A 19,479-nucleotide genomic window follows, 5' to 3' on the forward strand; every position below is an offset into this window, starting at 1 on the left:
ATCAGAGGTAAAATTTAAACTTTAAATGGATTTTAGGTTACAAATTTAATAATTATTTTATTTTTGTAAATAAATAGATGATTTTTGTATTAAATTGGCTTTAATTACATTAACGAGTACATCGAGTATTATCTTAAGTTAAATAAAAAAAAAATATTTAAAAAATTAAAAAAATAATTACATTTTTTTTTATAAGTAAAAAACATATTTAATTGAGTATTTTAAAGTTTTAATGCTGAATAATTAAATTAAGAAAATGGCACTGATTACATACCTTAAACGCGTAAAATTTTAGCATAATTATTAATGTTATTATATATAAAATATAAATTTGAACACGTTGGCTTAATTAAATTGTCTTGAATATTTTTTTCACGTAATTGTAAAATACTGTTTGGATTATTATTATTCTTAATATTATCTGAACGAGTATCTTGATTTAAGCGATGAAGGCTGCATCTTCAAGCTGTAAATAAGATAATTAATTAATAATTACTAGCAACCTTGCAATCACTATGTGATTGCCGTAGTTAACTAAAAATAAATAAAATTTTGTTTTATTAAATAATAAATTTTGTTAAATTGTACTGTATTTTCTTAATTATTTACGTTTTAAAAGATATAAGCTCATCCCGATGTTATACTCATCAAGAGCTTTCATTTAAGTACCCACATGCATTTTCATATATTTTTCATATATACATATATATAATGTATATAAATATATGAAAAATTGATATGGGTACTCAAATGAAAGCTCTTGATGAGTGTAACATCAGGATGAGCTTATATCCTTAAAAATGTCAATAGTTCACAAGATACAAGGTCATTTCTTAATTATTGATATTTTTAAAGATATAAGCTCATCCCAATGTTACACTTATTAAGAGCTTTCATTTGAGTACCCACATGCATTTTGATATATTTTTCATATATACATATATAAATATATGAAAAATTTATGTGGATACTCAAATGAAAGGTCTCGATGCGTGTGGTGTCAGGATGAGCTTATATCTTCAAAAATGTAAATAGTTGACAAGATAGCAATGTCAGTTCTTAATTATTGACATTTTTAAAGATATAAGCTCATCCTGATGTTACACTCAACAAGAGCTTTCATTTGAGTACCCACATGCATTTTTTATATATTTTTCATATATACATACATATATATATATAATATATATAAATATATAAAATATATGAAAAATTGATGTGGGTACTCAAATGAAAGCTCTTGATGAGTGTAACATCAGGATGAGCTTATATCCTTAAAAATGTCAATAGTTCACAAGATACAAGGTCATTTCTTAATTATTGATATTTTTAAAGATATAAGCTCATCCCAATGTTACACTTATTAAGAGCTTTCATTTGAGTACCCACATGCATTTTGATATATTTTTCATATATACATATATAAATATATGAAAAATTGATGTGGATACTCAAATGAAAGGTCTCGATGCGTGTGGTGTCAGGATGAGCTTATATCTTCAAAAATGTAAATAGTTGACAAGATAGCAATGTCAGTTCTTAATTATTGACATTTTTAAAGATATAAGCTCATCCTGATGTTACACTCAACAAGAGCTTTCATTTGAGTACCCACATGCATTTTTCATATATTTTTCATATATACATACATATATATAATATATATAAATATATAAAATATATGAAAAATCGATGTGGGTACACAAATGAAAGCTCTTGATGAATGTAACATCAGGATGAGCTTATATCTTTAAAAATGTTAATAGTTCTCAAGATACAAAGTAATTTATCAATTATGTATCTAGAGATAGACCATTTTCGAATGAAGCCTAAATATTTATCATAATAAATTGAATATCGGTGAGAAATACACTAAATTTCACTAAAAAAAACCAATTTTATCATATGACTATCTTAAAAACAAAATTTTTCTTATTCTCTTAATGATATAGATTACTACACATTGTAATATTAAAAAAAAAATTTTTTTAACTTACCCAGTAGCCGCTTTAATTTTTTTTCAATGACTCAATATCTGTAAAAATAATTATATTTTATTAATCAACAATATATAAAGTTTTCTATTGGCATGACCTTTCGCCTTATAATTAATTAACAATTAATATATTGATTTATCACAGAGCTCCAGTCTTTTTTTTTAAATCTTCATTGGTGATCTTCAGTGTTGAATTTAATCCTCTCTTATTAAAAATTCCTATTAATTACTTTCTTTTTCCATCAATAATAAAAAATTATAATTAAAAAATTTTAATAAACTTTATGAATAACTTAATAAAATTTTCTTCGATAATCTTCAGCGTAGAACTAATATTTTTTTTAATTTTAATATACATAAAAATAAAAATAAAATTTAATTAAATAAAAACAATAATATTTATCAATCTAATACCTTCTTTAAAATGCAATCTTCTATGCTGAAAAATTTTACTTTTCTTCTTTTTCTTCAATGCGGGTTCCTTAATACCCCTGATCTTACTTCGTCGATTAGCTTTTCCATCTACCCTCGGCTGGCACTGTTCAGAAATAATTGAAGTAGTTGAAGAAACACCAGAGGAAGACTGTCTCCCAAAAGCATCAAAATGATCTTCCTTCTTATCATCATCTTCATCAAACTGACACTCCAAAGCTTCATCACCTCCATTATTTTTCTCTTCACAGTCTTTTTTACTCAACCCCAGCGAGACCATATAATTATGTTTAGAAAAACCCTTTCTCGTAAGCTCCGTGCTTGACAAAATCGCATCCGGAGATTCAATATTCGCCAGATGACAATCAAACAAGTAGCTCCAGTTTCCGGGCCTATCAATTGGCACATCTTGCAAAATATTATCAAAAATTCCAATATCATTTTCCGTATCCTTCATAACTTCATCTCCTTTTAAATTCATCTCACAGGTTGGTTTTAAATCAGAGTAATTATTTTCCATATCAAATTCTAATTTATAATCATTATACTTAAATAAATTAACATCATCCCAAAAAATACCATCACCTGATAAATCTTCAGAGCTGACAGTAGTCGTAACAGGACATATTTCTAAATTACTTATATCATTATCATAATCACTATCATCATCATTTTTAATTTTTTTATATCTATTATTTATAATTAATTCCTGTACATCATTTGAACTTTTATTACTACTAGAACAAGATTGTTTAGCAGTTAAATCACAATTTAATTTATCATTATATAATAATAATACATTTTCTGGTTTATTATTATTATTATTATTATTTTTACTATTACTATTATTAGTGATAGCATTATTATTATTATTATTATTATTATTATTATTATTATTATTATTATTATTATTATTATTATGACTGTTACTATTATTATGACTATTATTATTATTATTTCTACTGCAATTATCAGTAACTTGTAATAAGGTACTATAATTATTAATATCTTGACACATTAAATTCGTAAAATTACTCTCACTAACTTCATTAACAAATACAGGTTTATAATTTGGCATTTTATCATTAATATCCCCGTAATTAGCAGTACTGTGAGCATCAACGATCTGGACATCACTATTATTATTATTATTATTATTATTATTCTTACCACGTCCGTTTTTCTTTTTAACTTTATCTATCTCTAGAATTTTTTTGACCCATCGTAAACTCCCACTCGTGTATTTTTTTTTCTCCCCACAGCAAATAGTTGTTTCTTTAGGTTCATCGTCCGTCAAATCGATATGTATCACCTTACCAGGTCGTTTGCGTTTGCTATTTTTAAAACTTTCTCTATGGACTTTTTCTAAGGACATCGAACTCCGTCGGCTAGCGACGGAGTTAAGCAACTGCTAGGACCCGTCGTCCTGGACAACTCGTCCAGTTGGACGAGACTCGTAATTTACAAAGTTAGTCCAGTGTTTCCGGAGATCGAAGGGCTGCTGCAGCCACTCTAGAGTCGTGTTTGTTAGATTATGAGGCAGAAGTTCGGATATAAGAGAAGAAACAGGTGGATGAGGCCCTAGGAGATTGACAGCGATGTCTTCGATTTTTTTAAGGTCTTCTGGAGAATCTTTGAGACTTCTCCAGAGCTTCAGGCCCAGCAATTGTCATACATACGACGTGGCTGTTAAAGAAGTGCTTTTGCTGAAGCACTTGCTGAAAATAGGCTCGTAAATTGAGTGATCAAGCTTTGAAAGCTTGGCGTTTAGCAAAACACGCAGTACGTGCTCTGTTGAGTTTTCTAAGTTAATAAAAATCGTGTTGAATAAATTAGTGGGTGGTAATTTAATCTCGAGGTAAATTGACAGCAAATCAGATATTTTGTTCAAGTACAAATTGGTTACTTGGTCGTCGCACTGCTCTTTGATGTCCAGCCAGTAGAAGTAGAAGAAGGTGAGAGTACGATTGATGTGGTTTGATAACTCAGCTGCTAGTTTGGGCTTTTGGTTGCACTCTACGGCTTCCTCGGAGACATTTTTTATGTACTTACGCAGTAAGTTTAGGAGAATTGTGTGGTTTTGGTTGGAGATACTCTGGCAGAGATCTTTAGAAAATTCAAGACTCCAGCTGAAAGTTTCTTCCGTGCTTTCGCCGGTTTTATATTGGTTCTTCATGGTTTCATCTTTGATTAATAAGCTTTCTTTACAAGGACTCACCTCCATTTTTTTTATTTTATTGCATTGAATATACTGAATTTGGTAATTAAAATTTAAAATGGAATTGTACTTCAGAGAAATTTTATCTTCGTAACTGACGTTTTAATTTACCTGGATAATATAAAAAATTTATTAATACTACTATAATTATTTTTTTAGTAATAAAATAAAAACTATAAAGTTAGATGACATTAAAGCTAGCAGTCACTTAACAATTTTTTTATTTTATTTATCAAAAAAATTTGTCCCAAAAAATTATTTCTAAAAAATTGCATTTTTTATTTTTTTTAATTTCTACAAGTCAATTTTTTTTTGCCATAATTTATTTGTTATAAAATTTTTTAAATTATTAAACATATGCTAAATTAATTTTTTTTTAAGCTTGCCGACATTTTTTATTTTGCTTAATTTATTAAGTTAGAACTAAGAAATATTTTTTTTTAATTGCACTTAGTTTTTCAAAATTTTCATAAATTAAATTTTAAAAAACATTTTTTTTTAATGATTTTTTCAATAAAAAAAATTATCAAAATTTTTAAATGTCGGCTAATTTTATTGTCATAAATAATAACAATAAAGTTAGCCAACATTTTTGATTTTGATTAATTTATTAAATTAGAACTAAAAAATCTTTTTTTTAATAATTGCAATTGCAGTTTTGTAATTTTTTTAAAAACAAATTTTTTTGTAATAATTTTTCCAATAAAAAAAAAATTCTAAAATTTTTTAGATGTCTAACTTTATTTTCATAATAAAGTATGCCGAAAATTCAACTTTTTATTTTTTTAAGTTACTATAAAATTAAAGTTTTTTAAATAATAATAAAGTTAGCCGACATTTTTAATTTTTTTATTTTGCTTAATTTATTAATTTATAACTAAAAAATATTTTTTAAAAATTGCACTTGTAGTTTTTGAAGATTTTAACAAATGAAAAAATTTTTTTTTCATTTTTTTATAATAATTCTTTAATATAAAAAATCATATAAATTTTTAGATGTCGGCTAACTTTATTTTCATGTTTTTTAATTGTATTTTTCTAACAATTCTTAATTATAATTCGATAATAACTTTTAAAATAGTTGATTTTTTTTGGCTTATTCTAAACATATCATACTTACTTGATTGTTTACAATCTTTCTGTGAAAATTTCAGTGGCTTCTAGCTCCCTAACAAACGCCTTCACATTCTAAAGAGAGCTTCAAACTTCATCTGTTTAGTTTTTTAATTCCAATAAAACTTTATGTTTAAAAAACAATAATAAATTATTATTATTATTATTTATTATTTATTATTTATTTTTATCGAGTAATTTTCTTGTAACAATTAACCACTGCGTCCAATTGCATCTATCAGAAAAGTGTTTTATTGAAAAAATTACTTTTTCTGCTGGAAGATGTCATCATAATCTCATTCTAACCACAATTGTCAAAATAATTTGAAAATAAAATTAAAAAATTAATATTTTTAATTAAATATTATTATTATTAATTATTAAAATTTACTATAATTAGATAAAACTATGAAAATTAAGTTAGCTGACATCTAAAAATTATTAGAATTTTTTTTCATTAAAAAAATTATTATAAAAAAATAAAAAATTATAATATTAAAATTAGCAGTCACTAGATAATTTTTTAATTTTTTCTAACAAACAAATTTGTTCAAAAAAATTTCTTTCAAAAAATAGCATTTTTTACTTTTCAAAATTTCTACATGTCAATTTTTTTTTCTAATTTTTTTTGCCATAATTTATTTTTAAAAAAACATTCTAAAAATTATAAAATATCTGCTAAATTTATGAAAATTAATTTAGCAGATATTTAATAATTTTAAAAATTTTTGTAACAAATAAATTATGGTAAAAAAAATTATAAAAAAAATTGACATGTAAAAAATTAAAAAAATAAAAAATCCGATATTTCAAAAATAATTTTTTGAAACAAATTTAATTGTTAAAAAAAATTTTTTAAATAGTCAAGTGACTGCTAACTAAGGTCATGCTAAATTTATTTCCATCAAAAGATTTTCATTTGTAAAAAACTTTAAGTACAACTTAAAAAAAATTTTTTTTTGTTCTAATTTAATTAATAAAAAAAAAAGTTAAAAATTAAACACGTCGACTAACTTAATTTTCATTAAAACATAGTTAATTATGATAAAAAATATTTGATAAATTTTTTTTAAATAATATTTATTATTATTGTTATTATTATGACAAAAATAAAAAAAAGTTGACAGTTTATTAATTTAGAAAATTTTTTATAGAAAAAAAAAGTTAAAAAAAAATATAAAAATACTTAAGTTTGTATTGTAGACACTTTTAAAATATTTGACAGGAGAGTTGCAGACCGTGGTTCCAGCAAAAGTGACAGCAACAACACATGTCAGTACAGTCTATATAAACCCGCGTTGAGTTACCGTCTGAGAAAATAAAACCTAGCACCTAAGAGCGAGAAAGAAAGAGCGATCCAGAATTAGCACAAAATTGTTTAACAGTTCCGCGGCTAAAGAAGAAATCGTTGTATAATTGTCGAATTTTTCGACGCGACTATACTTGATGAGTGAATTTAGCCCGAGTGTATAGCAAAGACTGCGGTTCGTTTCACTAAAGAACTAAAGAAGTGACATGGCGTCCGGGTAGGATGAAAGTTGACTGTTACAATCCAAACGTTAATGTTATTTTTATGACATTAATTTGATATATTATTAAATATATATATAAACATAAAACCGAGAGCCGCGAATTAAATAAAGACACCGGCATTGATGGTAATGCATGCGAGGAAACCACAAAGGATCAGCGATGGGTAGGACACCAGGAAGACAACACTTTATTCTATTCTACAGTCTTAAATATTACATTTTTTTATCCCGACGATAACTCCATCCTGACTTTATTAACAAACTGACGCTTCATCTTGACAAACACTCTCCTTTACAACCTTTTACCCACAATTACCACTCACCTTTTGTAAACTTAAATCTAAATGACTTTTTATTTATTATCCCACTTGAACCTCATCAACTTGTCTCAATTCTCACAACCGCCATTGAATTTTTACTTGTCTATTTATTATTTATTTTCCTTTTAATATTTTTATAAAATTTATTTAGATTTTTAATATTCAATAATATTAATAATTGTTTTTATTTTATTTCAGGTACTTCGAAAAGCACCAAACCCATCCCTATCAGGTAAATATTATTTTGGAGGGGATAAATTTTAATATTTATTTACTTTTTTTTTTATTTCCCCGCAAAAATTACTTCAATATGTTTATTTAAACATTTAGATTCTTTTTTAGTTGGTTCTTATTATCATTGTTATTTATTGAGGACATTTATACTCGGACGTTGACAGCAACTCAATTGAGTGTTTAGAATTTTTATTTTTTATTTTTACTCTGCATTTTAATATTTTTTTTTAACTTAAAAAATATTTGACATTTTTAAATTATTTAAAATTAAAAATTTTAATTATTTTTTTTTTAATTAAAAACACTTTTTTTTTATAAAAAATTTTATTTTTTAATACTATTAATCATTTTTGAGTAAATAAATTTATTTATTATTTATAAATAATTAATTATATTAATTATTCAATAAATAATTGATACACTTGGTGAAAATGACAACATAACCTCATTTTAAGAAAAAAAATCAATAAGTTGCTGAAAAAAAATTAAAAAAATTATTTAATTGTATATACTGATAATAAGACAGAATTTTTGGATTTTTATAAATAATTTACACTTTTTTTTTTTTTAATTTATTAACGTAGAATTTTATTTTGACACTTGGAAAGTTTAAAAAATCAGCTGCTTTTATTATCATAGCTATTTAAAAATAAGTAAATAAGTTTTCTGAGGGAGAATTTAATAATGAAACTGACTGGAGAAAAACAATTGATAATTTTGATGACTGAAGAGCTAATTGGTGATGTGTGTCGAAGCAGAACGCCAAGTACAGCGGTTCAAAAGGCGGCTATCCCTCATCAACAGTGTCATCGGACAATCGTTACGAGGGACGAATGCGCGATTCTCCAAATGGTAATTCGTATAGTCCAGCTGGTGGATTGGGCATGGGCATGCCTGTGGATCGCGAGAGTCCACGTAGCTACACAACCAAACCTCTTTATAAGAAGGAGAGAGAAAATAGAGACTACAAGTTATCTTCTTCACGAGAAAAGTATTCCGGTACTTGTATATCAATTATTTTTATCTATATTATTAAGGGAATGAGATCAATTTTGTGTCCAAGATAGTCTAGATACATTATTAAGAAATGATCTTGTATCTTGAGAACTGTTGACATTTTTAAAGATATAAGCTCATCCTGATGTTACACTCATTAAGACCTTTCATTTGAGTACCCACATCAATTTTTCATATATTTATATATATTATATATATGTATATATGAAAAATATATCAAAATGCATGTGGGTACTCAAATGAAAGCTCTTCATGAGTGTAATGTCGGGATGAGCTTATATCTTTAAAAACGCCAATAGTTAAGAAAGTGCGGTGCAATTTGACAAATATCTTGTGAACTATTGACGTTTTTAAAGGTATAAGCTCATTCTGATGTTGCACTCATCGAGATCTTTCATTTGAGTACCCACATCAATTTTTCATATATTTTGTATATTTATGTATATTATATATATGTATATATGAAAAATATATCAAAAATGCATGTGGGTACTCAAATAAAAGCTCTTAAAGAGTGTAGCATCAAAATGAGCTTATATTTTTAAAAACGTCTATATTTAAGAAAATACAGGGAAATTTAACAAATAACTTGTGAATTATTGACATTTTTAAAGATATTAGCTCATCTCGATGTTATACTCATCGAGACCTTTCATTTGAATACCCACATCAATATTTTATATATTTTGTATATTTATGTATATTATATATATGTATATATGAAAAATATATGAAAAGTGCATGTGGGTACTCAAATGAAAGCTCTTAATGAGTGTAACATCGAAATGAGCTTATATCTTTAATAACGTCAATATTTAAAAAGGTACAGTGCAATTTAACAAATAACTTGTGAATTATTGACATTTTTAAAGATATTAGCTCATCTCGATGTTACACTCATCGAGACCTTTCATTTGAATACCCACATCAATTTTTCATATATTTTGTATATTTAAATATATTATGTATATGTATATATGAAAAATATATAAAAAGTGCATGTGGGTACTCAAATGAAAGCTCTTGATGAGTGTAATATCGGAATGAGCTTATATCCTTAAAAAGATCAATAATTAATAAAGTACGGTGCAATTTAAGAAATATCTTGTGAACTATTGACAATTTTAAAGATATAAACTCATCCTGACACTACACTCATCGAGACCTTTCATTTGATTACCCACATCATTTTTTCATATATTTATATATATATTATATATATATGAATATATGAAAAATATATGAAAATGCATGTGGGTACTCAAATGAAAGCTCTTGATGAGTGTAACATCGGGGTGAGCTTATATCTTTAAAAACGTCAATATTTAAGAAAGTACAGTGCAATTTAACAAAATTCATTATTTAATGAAGGAGAATTTTATTTATTTATAGTTCACATGGTGACTGCAAGGTTGCTAGTATTGATAATCCAACTATATGTTGTAATTGATAACAAAAGTATCTAGAGTCAATTAGAATAAATGCTGGATGACTTTTTATTGATAATTTTCAGCTTATACATGCTTGTATGTCTAGATTGTGCACGATCTCCAAAAGACAAACGAAGCCGTGACAGTCGGGATTCTGAGCACCGGACCAATCATGACAGGAGTGGTGGAGAGGTAAATTATTATATTTTATATTTTATTACAAAAAATAATTTTGATTTTTTTATTTTGAGTAATTATAAAGGTGATTTATTTTTATAAATTTTATAGAAAATTTTAAAAATTTTTTCATAGTTCATATCTTTAAATTAAAAATAAAATTTCTGAAATTAAATTTACTGTTTAGCTTTAAAGATTAAATTTTTAAAATTTTATTTTCAAAATTTACGCTTTAAGATTGCAAAAAAATAAAGTACATTTTCTTTTAGTAAAAATTTTTCAAGTGTTAATTAATAATACCCTGAATTTATTTAAAGTATTAAAGTAGCGTAATAATTATTAATTAATCAAACAAATTTTAATGAAGAATAAGATTTTTATTAAATAAGAAGTTATAAAAATTCTTCATAGGTTCTAAGAATACATTTTTTTAATATTTATTAAACTTATCAAGCTGGTGAACAAAATTTTACTAGTCTCAGCTTGTAAAAAAAAATTTTTTTAAATATTGATATCATGACTTACGACTAAGAAATTAAAAATAAAAATTTATTTGTTTCAAGATCTTGCATCCCATAAAACTATCTAATTCCTCCCGAGAATCGTCGCAGCGTAAACCTGCACATAACTCTTGTCAGGTATTATTTTTTTTTTTTTTTAGTTAAATTTGATTCAGTTAAATATAAAATTTTTTAATAAAAAACAATGACCGAATTTATACGAATAAATTATAGGATAAAAGAGGAGATGAACGAGGTGGTGTCGTTGAACGAGGAGCAAGGTTCGGTGACTGGTCAGAACACTTGAGTTCATCAGGTAAAAAGTATTATTACAACTGCAAAACAGAAGTATCACAGTGGGAAAAACCACGTGAATGGATTGTTCGAAATGACAGTAGGCAACGTCAATCGAATGATTATTCAACTAGGTCAAGTATGTATTTTTTTATTTTAAAAATTTATATCAAACTTTTATATGGTACCTGAGAGAAAAAATTTATTTGTAAAAAATTGAGCAATTGTTTAATAAGAAATAAATTTGTTTCAAATTTTAAACAATTTTATTTCTTAGCAGACAAAATTAAAATTTTTCTCAAAACTTTTTTGTTGATAAATAATTAAGAAATTACGTTGTATCTTGTAAACTATTGACATTTTTAAAGATATAAGCTCATCCTGATGTTACAATCATAAAGAGCTTTAATTTGAGTACCCACATCAATTTTTCATATATTCATGTATATTATATATATGTATATATGAAAAATATATCAAAAATACATGTGGGTATTCAAATGAAAGCTCTCGATGAGTGTAACATCGGGATGAGCTTAGATTTTTAAAAATGTAAATAATTAAGAAATTACCTTGTATCTTGTGAACTATTGACATTTTTTAAGATATAAACTCACTACGACATTACTCTCATCGAGACTTTTCATTTGAGTACCCACATCAATTTTTCATATATTTTATATATTTATATATATGTATATATGAAAAATATATCAAAAATGCATGTGTGTACTCAAATGAAAGCTCTTGATGAGTGTATCATCGGGATGAGCTTATATCTTTAAAAACGTCAATAATTAAGAAATGACATTGTATCTTGTGAACTATTAACATTTTTAAAGATATAAGCTCACTACGACATTACACTCATCGAGACCTTTTATTTGAGTACCCACATCAATTTTTCATATATTTTATATATTTATATACATTATATATATGTATATTTGACAAATATATGAAAAATGCATGTGGGTACTCAAATGAAAGTTCTTAATGAGTGTAACATCGAGATGAGCTTATATCTTAAAAAGCATCAATAATTAAGAAATGACCTTGTATCTTGTCATCTACTGACATTTTTAAAGATATAAGCTCATTCCAATGCTACACTCACCAAGACCTTTCATTTAAGTACCCACATCATTTTTTCATATATTTCATATATTTATATATATATAAATATATGAAAAATATATCAAAAATGCATGTGGGTACTCAAATGAAAGCTCTTGGTGAGAGTAACATCAGGATGAGCTTATATCTTCAAAAATGTAAATAGTTAAGAAAATACAGTGCAATTTAACACAAATCATTATTTAATAAAGCAAAATCTTATTTATTTATAGTCCACATAGTGACTGCAAGGTTTCTAGTTAAAATTAATTTCTTATTACAAAATTGCTCATTTTTTTAGAAAAATAAATTTTTCTTCTCAGCGTAATAATTGTCAATAAAATCCATAAAGAAAGCTAGCATATAAAAACAATCACCAACAAATCAACTAATAATTGTAATAATTAAAATTACAAAGGTCATGATAAACATTCCAACTCGCGAGCCAACAGTAGCAATATAAGGGACAGCAAATCCCGGCAGATAGACAAACGCGAGTACTGGGGATCGTGTTCAGGCAGCAATCAACCCAGCAATAGTGTGGGCAGTTCCAGCAGAGATGATTTGCTGTCGTTATCCTCCCGCGAGCGCGACAAAGAGCAGCGCGAGCGTGACCGCGAACAAAGGGAGCGAGAGCGCGACCGAGAGCAGCGTGAGCGTGAACGCGAACTACAGCAACAGCAGCGAGAACGTGAGCAGCAGCAACGTGACAGAGATGACATGTGTGGCGGTGAGCGTCAGTCCCAGGACATGGACATATCGCCGGGTGATTCAACGCCGACCTCGGAAACTCAGACATCTCTTCACGACACAATGCCCCAAGGACCTGTGCTCCTAGCCACCGCGCTCCCAAGATTATCTTCTCATCCACCCACATCTTTACCCTCGACAACTGGAAAATTGTCGTCATCCCCTACGACGCACAGTAGTCAACCTGGTAACAGCAATGCACCTGGTCCTCCGGTTACTCTCGCTAACTTGCCGAGATTATTGTCACAAATAACTGGTAGCAAGGATCAGAATGATATCACACCTAAGCAGGCACTTCAAACTATACAGACTGCTCTTTTTCTGTCGCGACAAGTAAGTTTTAACTCTATAATTTTATTTATTCTTATTTATTTATTTATTAATTCTTATTATTTTATTAATTTATTAATTCTTCTTAATTTATTTATTTCTTAATTCTTATTAATTCATCAATTCTTCTTTATTCTTTTTAATTTATTAATTCTTATTAATTTATTTATTTATTAATTCATGAATTCTTCTTAATTCTTTTTAATTTATTAATTTATTAATTTTTATTAATTCATGAATTCTTCTTAATTCTTATTAATTTATTAATTCTTCTTAATTTATTTATTTATTCTTATTAATTCTTTTTAATTTATTAATTTATTAATTTTTATTAATTCATGAATTCTTCTTAATTCTTATTAATTTATTAATTCTTCTTAATTTATTTATTTATTCTTATTAATTTATTAAGGAGTTACATGGGTTTCTTTACGGAAAAAATGATCTATTTTCAACAACTTTTTTTTAATAGAAAAAATAAAATATTTTATTCAATCTTTTTACTGTCTTAAAGATACATGTTTAATAAAATTAAGGTTTACTGAAATTAAAAAAAAAAAATATTAAAAACTCTGCTAATGTGACTTCATTTCCTCGGAAAAAAGATGCATCCGCGTGATCATCAGAACTCCTAGCAAGATCATCAGAAGTGAAAAAAAAAATATGTGCTTTAGTTAGGACTTCAAATTAGGTCTTGAACGAAAGAAAAAAAATGAAAATTGGATTTTTGGCAGAGGTTTTTAAAAAAAAAATTAAAAATTTGGCTAACATTTCGCGGCATCTTTTTTTTTTTAAATAGTTGAAATTGGAAAAAAAAAAAAAAAAAATTAATTTTTCGTTCAAGATCTTGTAAATTATATCTCGAAGACCTGTCTAAAATTTCATCAAAATCGGTTGAGTAGTTCTCGAGAAATCTTGGGTAGAGATATTGTAGAATTTAATAAAACAAAAAAATCGATTTTTTGAAACCGTGAAACCCATGTAACCTCTTAATTTCTTAATTTATTAATTCTTATTAATTTATTAATTCTTCTTAATTGATTAATTCTTATTAATTTCTTAATTCTTATTAATTTCTTAATTCTTATTAATTAATTTATTAATTCTTGACTAATTACTTCTTCAGCAGTCAGGAAGCAGCGATCGAGGCTGCAACGATCTTATGGCGCCTCTAAAAGTGGATACCAGCGGTAATGTCAATTCTACGAATGAAGGTCCCCCGACACCAACTCATTCGGAGACACAGGATTGTATTGATGCGAGAAAGAGTAATTTTTTTATTGTTTATTTTTAGCTTGTTATTTATGGTGTTATTTGATTGGAAAATTTTTGATTGACAGTGGTGAGTCCTGGAGGATTAAATGCTAGCGTTCAGGGACTCAGTTCGCTGCAAGGAGTCAGCACGTTGGGTTCTCTTGGTAGTCTTGGTAGTGCTGGAGGGTTACAAGCGCTTTCGAGAGTTCAGCCACCGTTAACACCTTCACTGACACCTTCACTTGCTAATCATTATCGGGAAGATTTGACTCAACATGTTCGCGCTTTTCCGGCTGATATTCTTGAGAAACAGGTTTGTTTTTACTTTCAATGTTAAACTTTTATTTTTTACGAAGATTAATAGTATTAATAAAATTTTAATGAATTACTACATTATTATTATTACATTAAAAAAAAAAAAATCAAAAATTATTGTTTATTGCCATAGTTTTCAATCAATCAATCAAGCAATAATAATAATAATAATAATAATAATAATAGCAAGCTTGCAATCACTATTTGACTGCCGTGATCTGTGAACTATAAAAAATTAAAATTTTGATTAATTAAATAATGACTTGTGTTAAATTGCACTGTACTTTCTTAAATATTGACATTTTTTGAGATATAAGCTCATCCCGATGTTACACTCATCACGAGCTTTCATTTGAGTACCCACATGCATTTTTATATATTTTTCATGTATACATATATATAATATATATAAATATATGAAGAATTGATGTGGGTACTCAAATGAAAGGTCTCGATGAATGTAATGTCGGGATGAGCTTATATCTTTTAAAATGTCAATAATTCACAAGATATTTGTTAATATACACGGTACTTTCTTAAATATTGACGATTTTAAAGATATAAGCTCATCCCGATTTTATACTCATCAAGAGCTTTCATTTGAGTACCCACATGCATTTTGATATATTTTTCATATATTCATATATATAGTATATATAAATATATGAAAAAATGATGTGGGTACTCAAATGAAAAGTCTCGATGAGTATAATGTCAGGGTGAGCTTATATCTTTAAAAATGTCAATAATTCTCCAAATATATTTGTTAAATTTCCCTGTACTTTCTTAAATATTGACGTTTTCAAAGATATAAGCTCATTTCAATGTTATACTCATCAAGAGCTTTCATTTGAGTACCCACATGCATTTTTGATATATTTTTCATATATACATATATATAATATATATAAATATACAAAATATATGAAAAATTGATGTGGGTACTCAAATGAAAGGTCTCGATGAGTGTAACATCAGGATGAGCTTATATATTTAAAAATGTCAATATTTCACAAGATACAAGGTCATTTCTCAATTATGTATCTAGAGATAGAGTATTTTTCCTTATTCTCTTAATAATATAGATAATAATAAGTAGTGAAAATGTTTAAAATTGATTATTATTATTAAATTTTCTTAAAAAATCAAAAATTATTGTTCATTGTCACAATTTTGAATCAATAGTAATAATAATAATATTTTATTAATTTATCAGGCCCAAAAATTAAGTGAAGAAGCACATACAATGGGAAGTTTACAATGTACTAGAGTTTCAGCAGAGCTCAAGACTGCTCGATCGTTAGTAAGGCTCACTGAAATTCAAGCTACATTACAAGAACAAAGGTAATAAATTCATAACTTCATTAATAAAAATATAAGAATAAAAATGAATTGTGCTAGAGTTAGTAATAATTGAAAATTGTAATTTTTTTTACAGGATATTATTTTTACGCCAACAAATCCACACCTTGGAGGAGCTGAAATCCCAAAACTCCTTTATGGCTGATGACTCTTAGTGTAAGAGACTATAAAAATTATTGATTAATTAATTAATAATTAAAATAATAATAATAATAATAATAATAATAATAATAATAATAATAAAGATAATGAAGAAACCTATAATTAATTCACGCAAGTAAACAAGAATAAAAACATAATTATTATTCTCATTAATATTAAAATAAAAAAAAATATAAAAAAAAATAATAAAAAAAAGTAATTAAGAAGTGTACCTAAATTATGTCATTAATGTAAAAGTGATATGAATTAGCGAATGATGATTGGGCTGCCTAGAGAGGATAGGCTACGCTTCTCAATCTATAATTAATTATCAATTATTATTATAATTAATTTTTATCGTCATTTAGCATTGTCGTTTCATCATTATCATTATCGTCTCGTCATCCTCGTTATCATCATCCATTTATAATAATAATTACGGATTAATTATAAAGTATATGAAATAAATAAAAAAAAAATTAATTATTAATTATTAATTAATAAATAATTAAAGGATTAAGGAAATATGTTAAAGACCTCTCTGGGAAAACGCATTAGGCCTATCCCCGAAAAGCAGTTATTGTAATCGATTCAAATCAATAATAAATACAGTCGTCATTTAGCGTAGGGGAAAAATTATCGACTTTAGGTATATATTAATTAAGGTGGCGCAAAAAAACCGAACATTTTTTTTTTTCGAGTGAAAAAATGTTAGTTTTTGATGTTTTAAGAGCTCTCTTCAAAGGACAGCTCGAAAAAAAATTTTTAAGAGGTCGCTCCAAATTTTTTTAAATTTCAAAAATTGAATTTTTTTTTTTCTTGTTACGGTATAATTTTATAAATAAAAAAAAGTTTCTGAAGGTTTCAGTTCAAAATTTAAATTTTGAAAAGTCACACATAATTTATATTATTAAGAAAATAAGAGAAATTTTTTCTCCAGGATAGTCATATGATAAAATTGGTTTTTTTAGTGTAATTGCAAAGGTCATGACTTGAATTTGTGCCTTTTCAAGGTTTTATATTATTCTCACCGAAAGTCAATTTATTGTGATAAGTAATTTGAAAGTGCTGTCTCTAGATACATAATTAAGAAATGACCATGTATCTTGTGAATTATTGACATTTTTAATAATATAAGCTCATCTTGATGTTATGCTCATCGAGACCTTTCATTTGAGTACCCACATCAATTTTTCATATATTTTATATATTTATGTATATTGTATAAATGTATATATGATAAATATATGAAAAGTGCATATGGGTACTCAAATGAAAGCTCTTGAAGAGTGTAACATCGGGATGAGCTTATATCTTTAAAAATGTCAATAATTAAGAAAATATGTTGTATTTTGTCAACTTATTATATTTTTAAAGATATAAGCTCATCTTGATGTTATGCTCATCGAGACCTTTCATTTGAGTACCCACATCAATTTTTCAAATTTTTTATATATTTATATATATATATATATATATATATATATATATATATATATACTGCTATATATATATATATAGCATATATATATATATATATATATATATATATACATGAAAAGTGCATGTGGGTACTCAAATGAAAGCTCTTGATGGGTGTAACATCATGATGAGCTTAGATCGTTAAAAATGTCAATAATTAAGAAATTATGTTGTATTTTGTCAACTTATTATATTTTTAAAGATATAAGCTCATCTTGATGTTATACTCATCGAGACCTTTCATTTGAGTACCCACATCAATTTTTCATATATTTTATATATTTATATATTTAACAAATACCATATATAAAAAATATATAAAAAATGCCATGTTGGTACTTAAATGAAAAGTCTCGATGAGTGTAACATCGTAATGAGTTTATATCTTGAAAAATGTCAATAATTAAGAAATTACATTGTATCTTGTCAATGAATGATATTTTTAAAGATATAAGCTCATTTCAATGTTACACTCATCAAGACCTTTCATTCGAGTACCCACATCAATTTTTCATATATTTTATATATTTATATTTATTATATATATGTATATATAAAAAATATATCAAAAATGCATGTGAGTACTCAAATGAAAACTCTTGATGAGTGTAACATCGGGATGAGCTTATATCTTTAAAAACGTCAATAATTACGAAAGTACAGTGCAATTTGACAAAAGCCATTATTTAATAAAGCAAAATTCTATTTATTTATACTTCACAAGTCAAGGCAGTCACATAGTGACTGCATAGTTGCTAGTTTTTTTTTTTTTTATTAATTATTGCATTACCAGATTTTTTCAAGCGACCTTTAAATATTCATATTAAAATTCTAGAATTTTTTTTTTTTAATTTCATACAATAGTCGATAAAAATACACCACGGGATGAACTAAAAAAGCACAATATAAAATACATAATTTTTGTTTTAATTAAAAATTTCAGTTAATCAACTACATTAAAGAAAAAAAAAATTTTAATGACTGTTCAAAATTTAAATTTTGAACTGAAACTTTCTTTTTTTTGGTCTATAAAATTATACCGTAACGTGAAAAAAAATAAAAAAAAAAAAATTCAATTTTTTAAATTTAAAAAAATTTGCAACTACCTCTTAAAAAATTTTTTTTAAGCTGTCCTTTGGAGAGGTCTCTTAAAACATAAAAAACTAAAGTTTTTTCACTTAAGACTCGTGAGAAAAAAAAATAGTCGGTTTTTTTGGGCCACCCTAGTATATATATTTTTTTTTCATTATTTAAATAAATATATTATTAAAAAATAAATATCAATTCTTAAACTTTGAATACTTGTACTGACTTGTATAAAAAAATTCGCATCTTTGTACTACTTGTGTTGTGAACAATGTTTCTTAAAAAGTTAAATTAATGAAAAAAAAAAAAGCATTTTAATAATTGAAGACGATAGAGAATAAAAAAAATTTTTTATTTTTTAGATATTTGATCGTATGAAT

At 26.0% G+C, this 19,479-nt stretch overlaps 2 protein-coding genes across 5 annotated transcripts; one reads left to right on the forward strand and one right to left on the reverse strand.

The window, feature by feature from the left end:
• Window positions 1–222: 222 nt before the first annotated feature.
• LOC123268080 (putative uncharacterized protein DDB_G0282133) lies at window positions 223–6,037 on the reverse strand. The gene is made up of 5 exons (XM_044732963.1): window positions 5,767–6,037; window positions 3,339–4,757; window positions 2,411–3,269; window positions 1,998–2,035; window positions 223–466 (listed from the first exon to the last, which is right to left on the reverse strand). The coding sequence occupies exons 2-4, from the start codon at window positions 3,801–3,803 to the stop codon at window positions 2,010–2,012; spliced, it is 1,350 nt and encodes a 449-aa protein (XP_044588898.1). The 5' UTR covers window positions 3,804–4,757; window positions 5,767–6,037; the 3' UTR covers window positions 223–466; window positions 1,998–2,009.
• A 1,210-nt stretch (window positions 6,038–7,247) lies between these two features.
• Window positions 7,248–17,036, forward strand: LOC123267560 (WW domain-containing adapter protein with coiled-coil homolog). Of its 4 annotated transcripts, none has more exons than XM_044732256.1 (11): window positions 7,248–7,455; window positions 7,810–7,843; window positions 8,601–8,844; window positions 10,399–10,484; window positions 11,033–11,107; window positions 11,204–11,402; window positions 12,798–13,462; window positions 14,589–14,727; window positions 14,800–15,026; window positions 16,245–16,372; window positions 16,467–17,036. In XM_044732256.1, exons 1-11 carry the CDS (start codon window positions 7,415–7,417, stop codon window positions 16,543–16,545), a joined length of 1,917 nt encoding a protein of 638 aa, XP_044588191.1. In that variant the 5' UTR covers window positions 7,248–7,414; the 3' UTR covers window positions 16,546–17,036. The 4 variants fall into 4 exon arrangements, with proteins under 4 accessions (XP_044588191.1, XP_044588189.1, XP_044588190.1 ...); XM_044732254.1 differs by having other exon boundaries at window positions 7,249–7,455; window positions 14,586–14,727; XM_044732255.1 differs by having other exon boundaries at window positions 7,249–7,455; window positions 8,604–8,844; window positions 14,586–14,727.
• The last annotated feature ends 2,443 nt before the right edge of the window (window positions 17,037–19,479 follow it).

This window comes from Cotesia glomerata, linkage group LG6 (genome assembly GCF_020080835.1).
Source record: "Cotesia glomerata isolate CgM1 linkage group LG6, MPM_Cglom_v2.3, whole genome shotgun sequence".
NCBI classification, from domain to species: Eukaryota; Metazoa; Arthropoda; class Insecta; order Hymenoptera; family Braconidae; genus Cotesia; species Cotesia glomerata.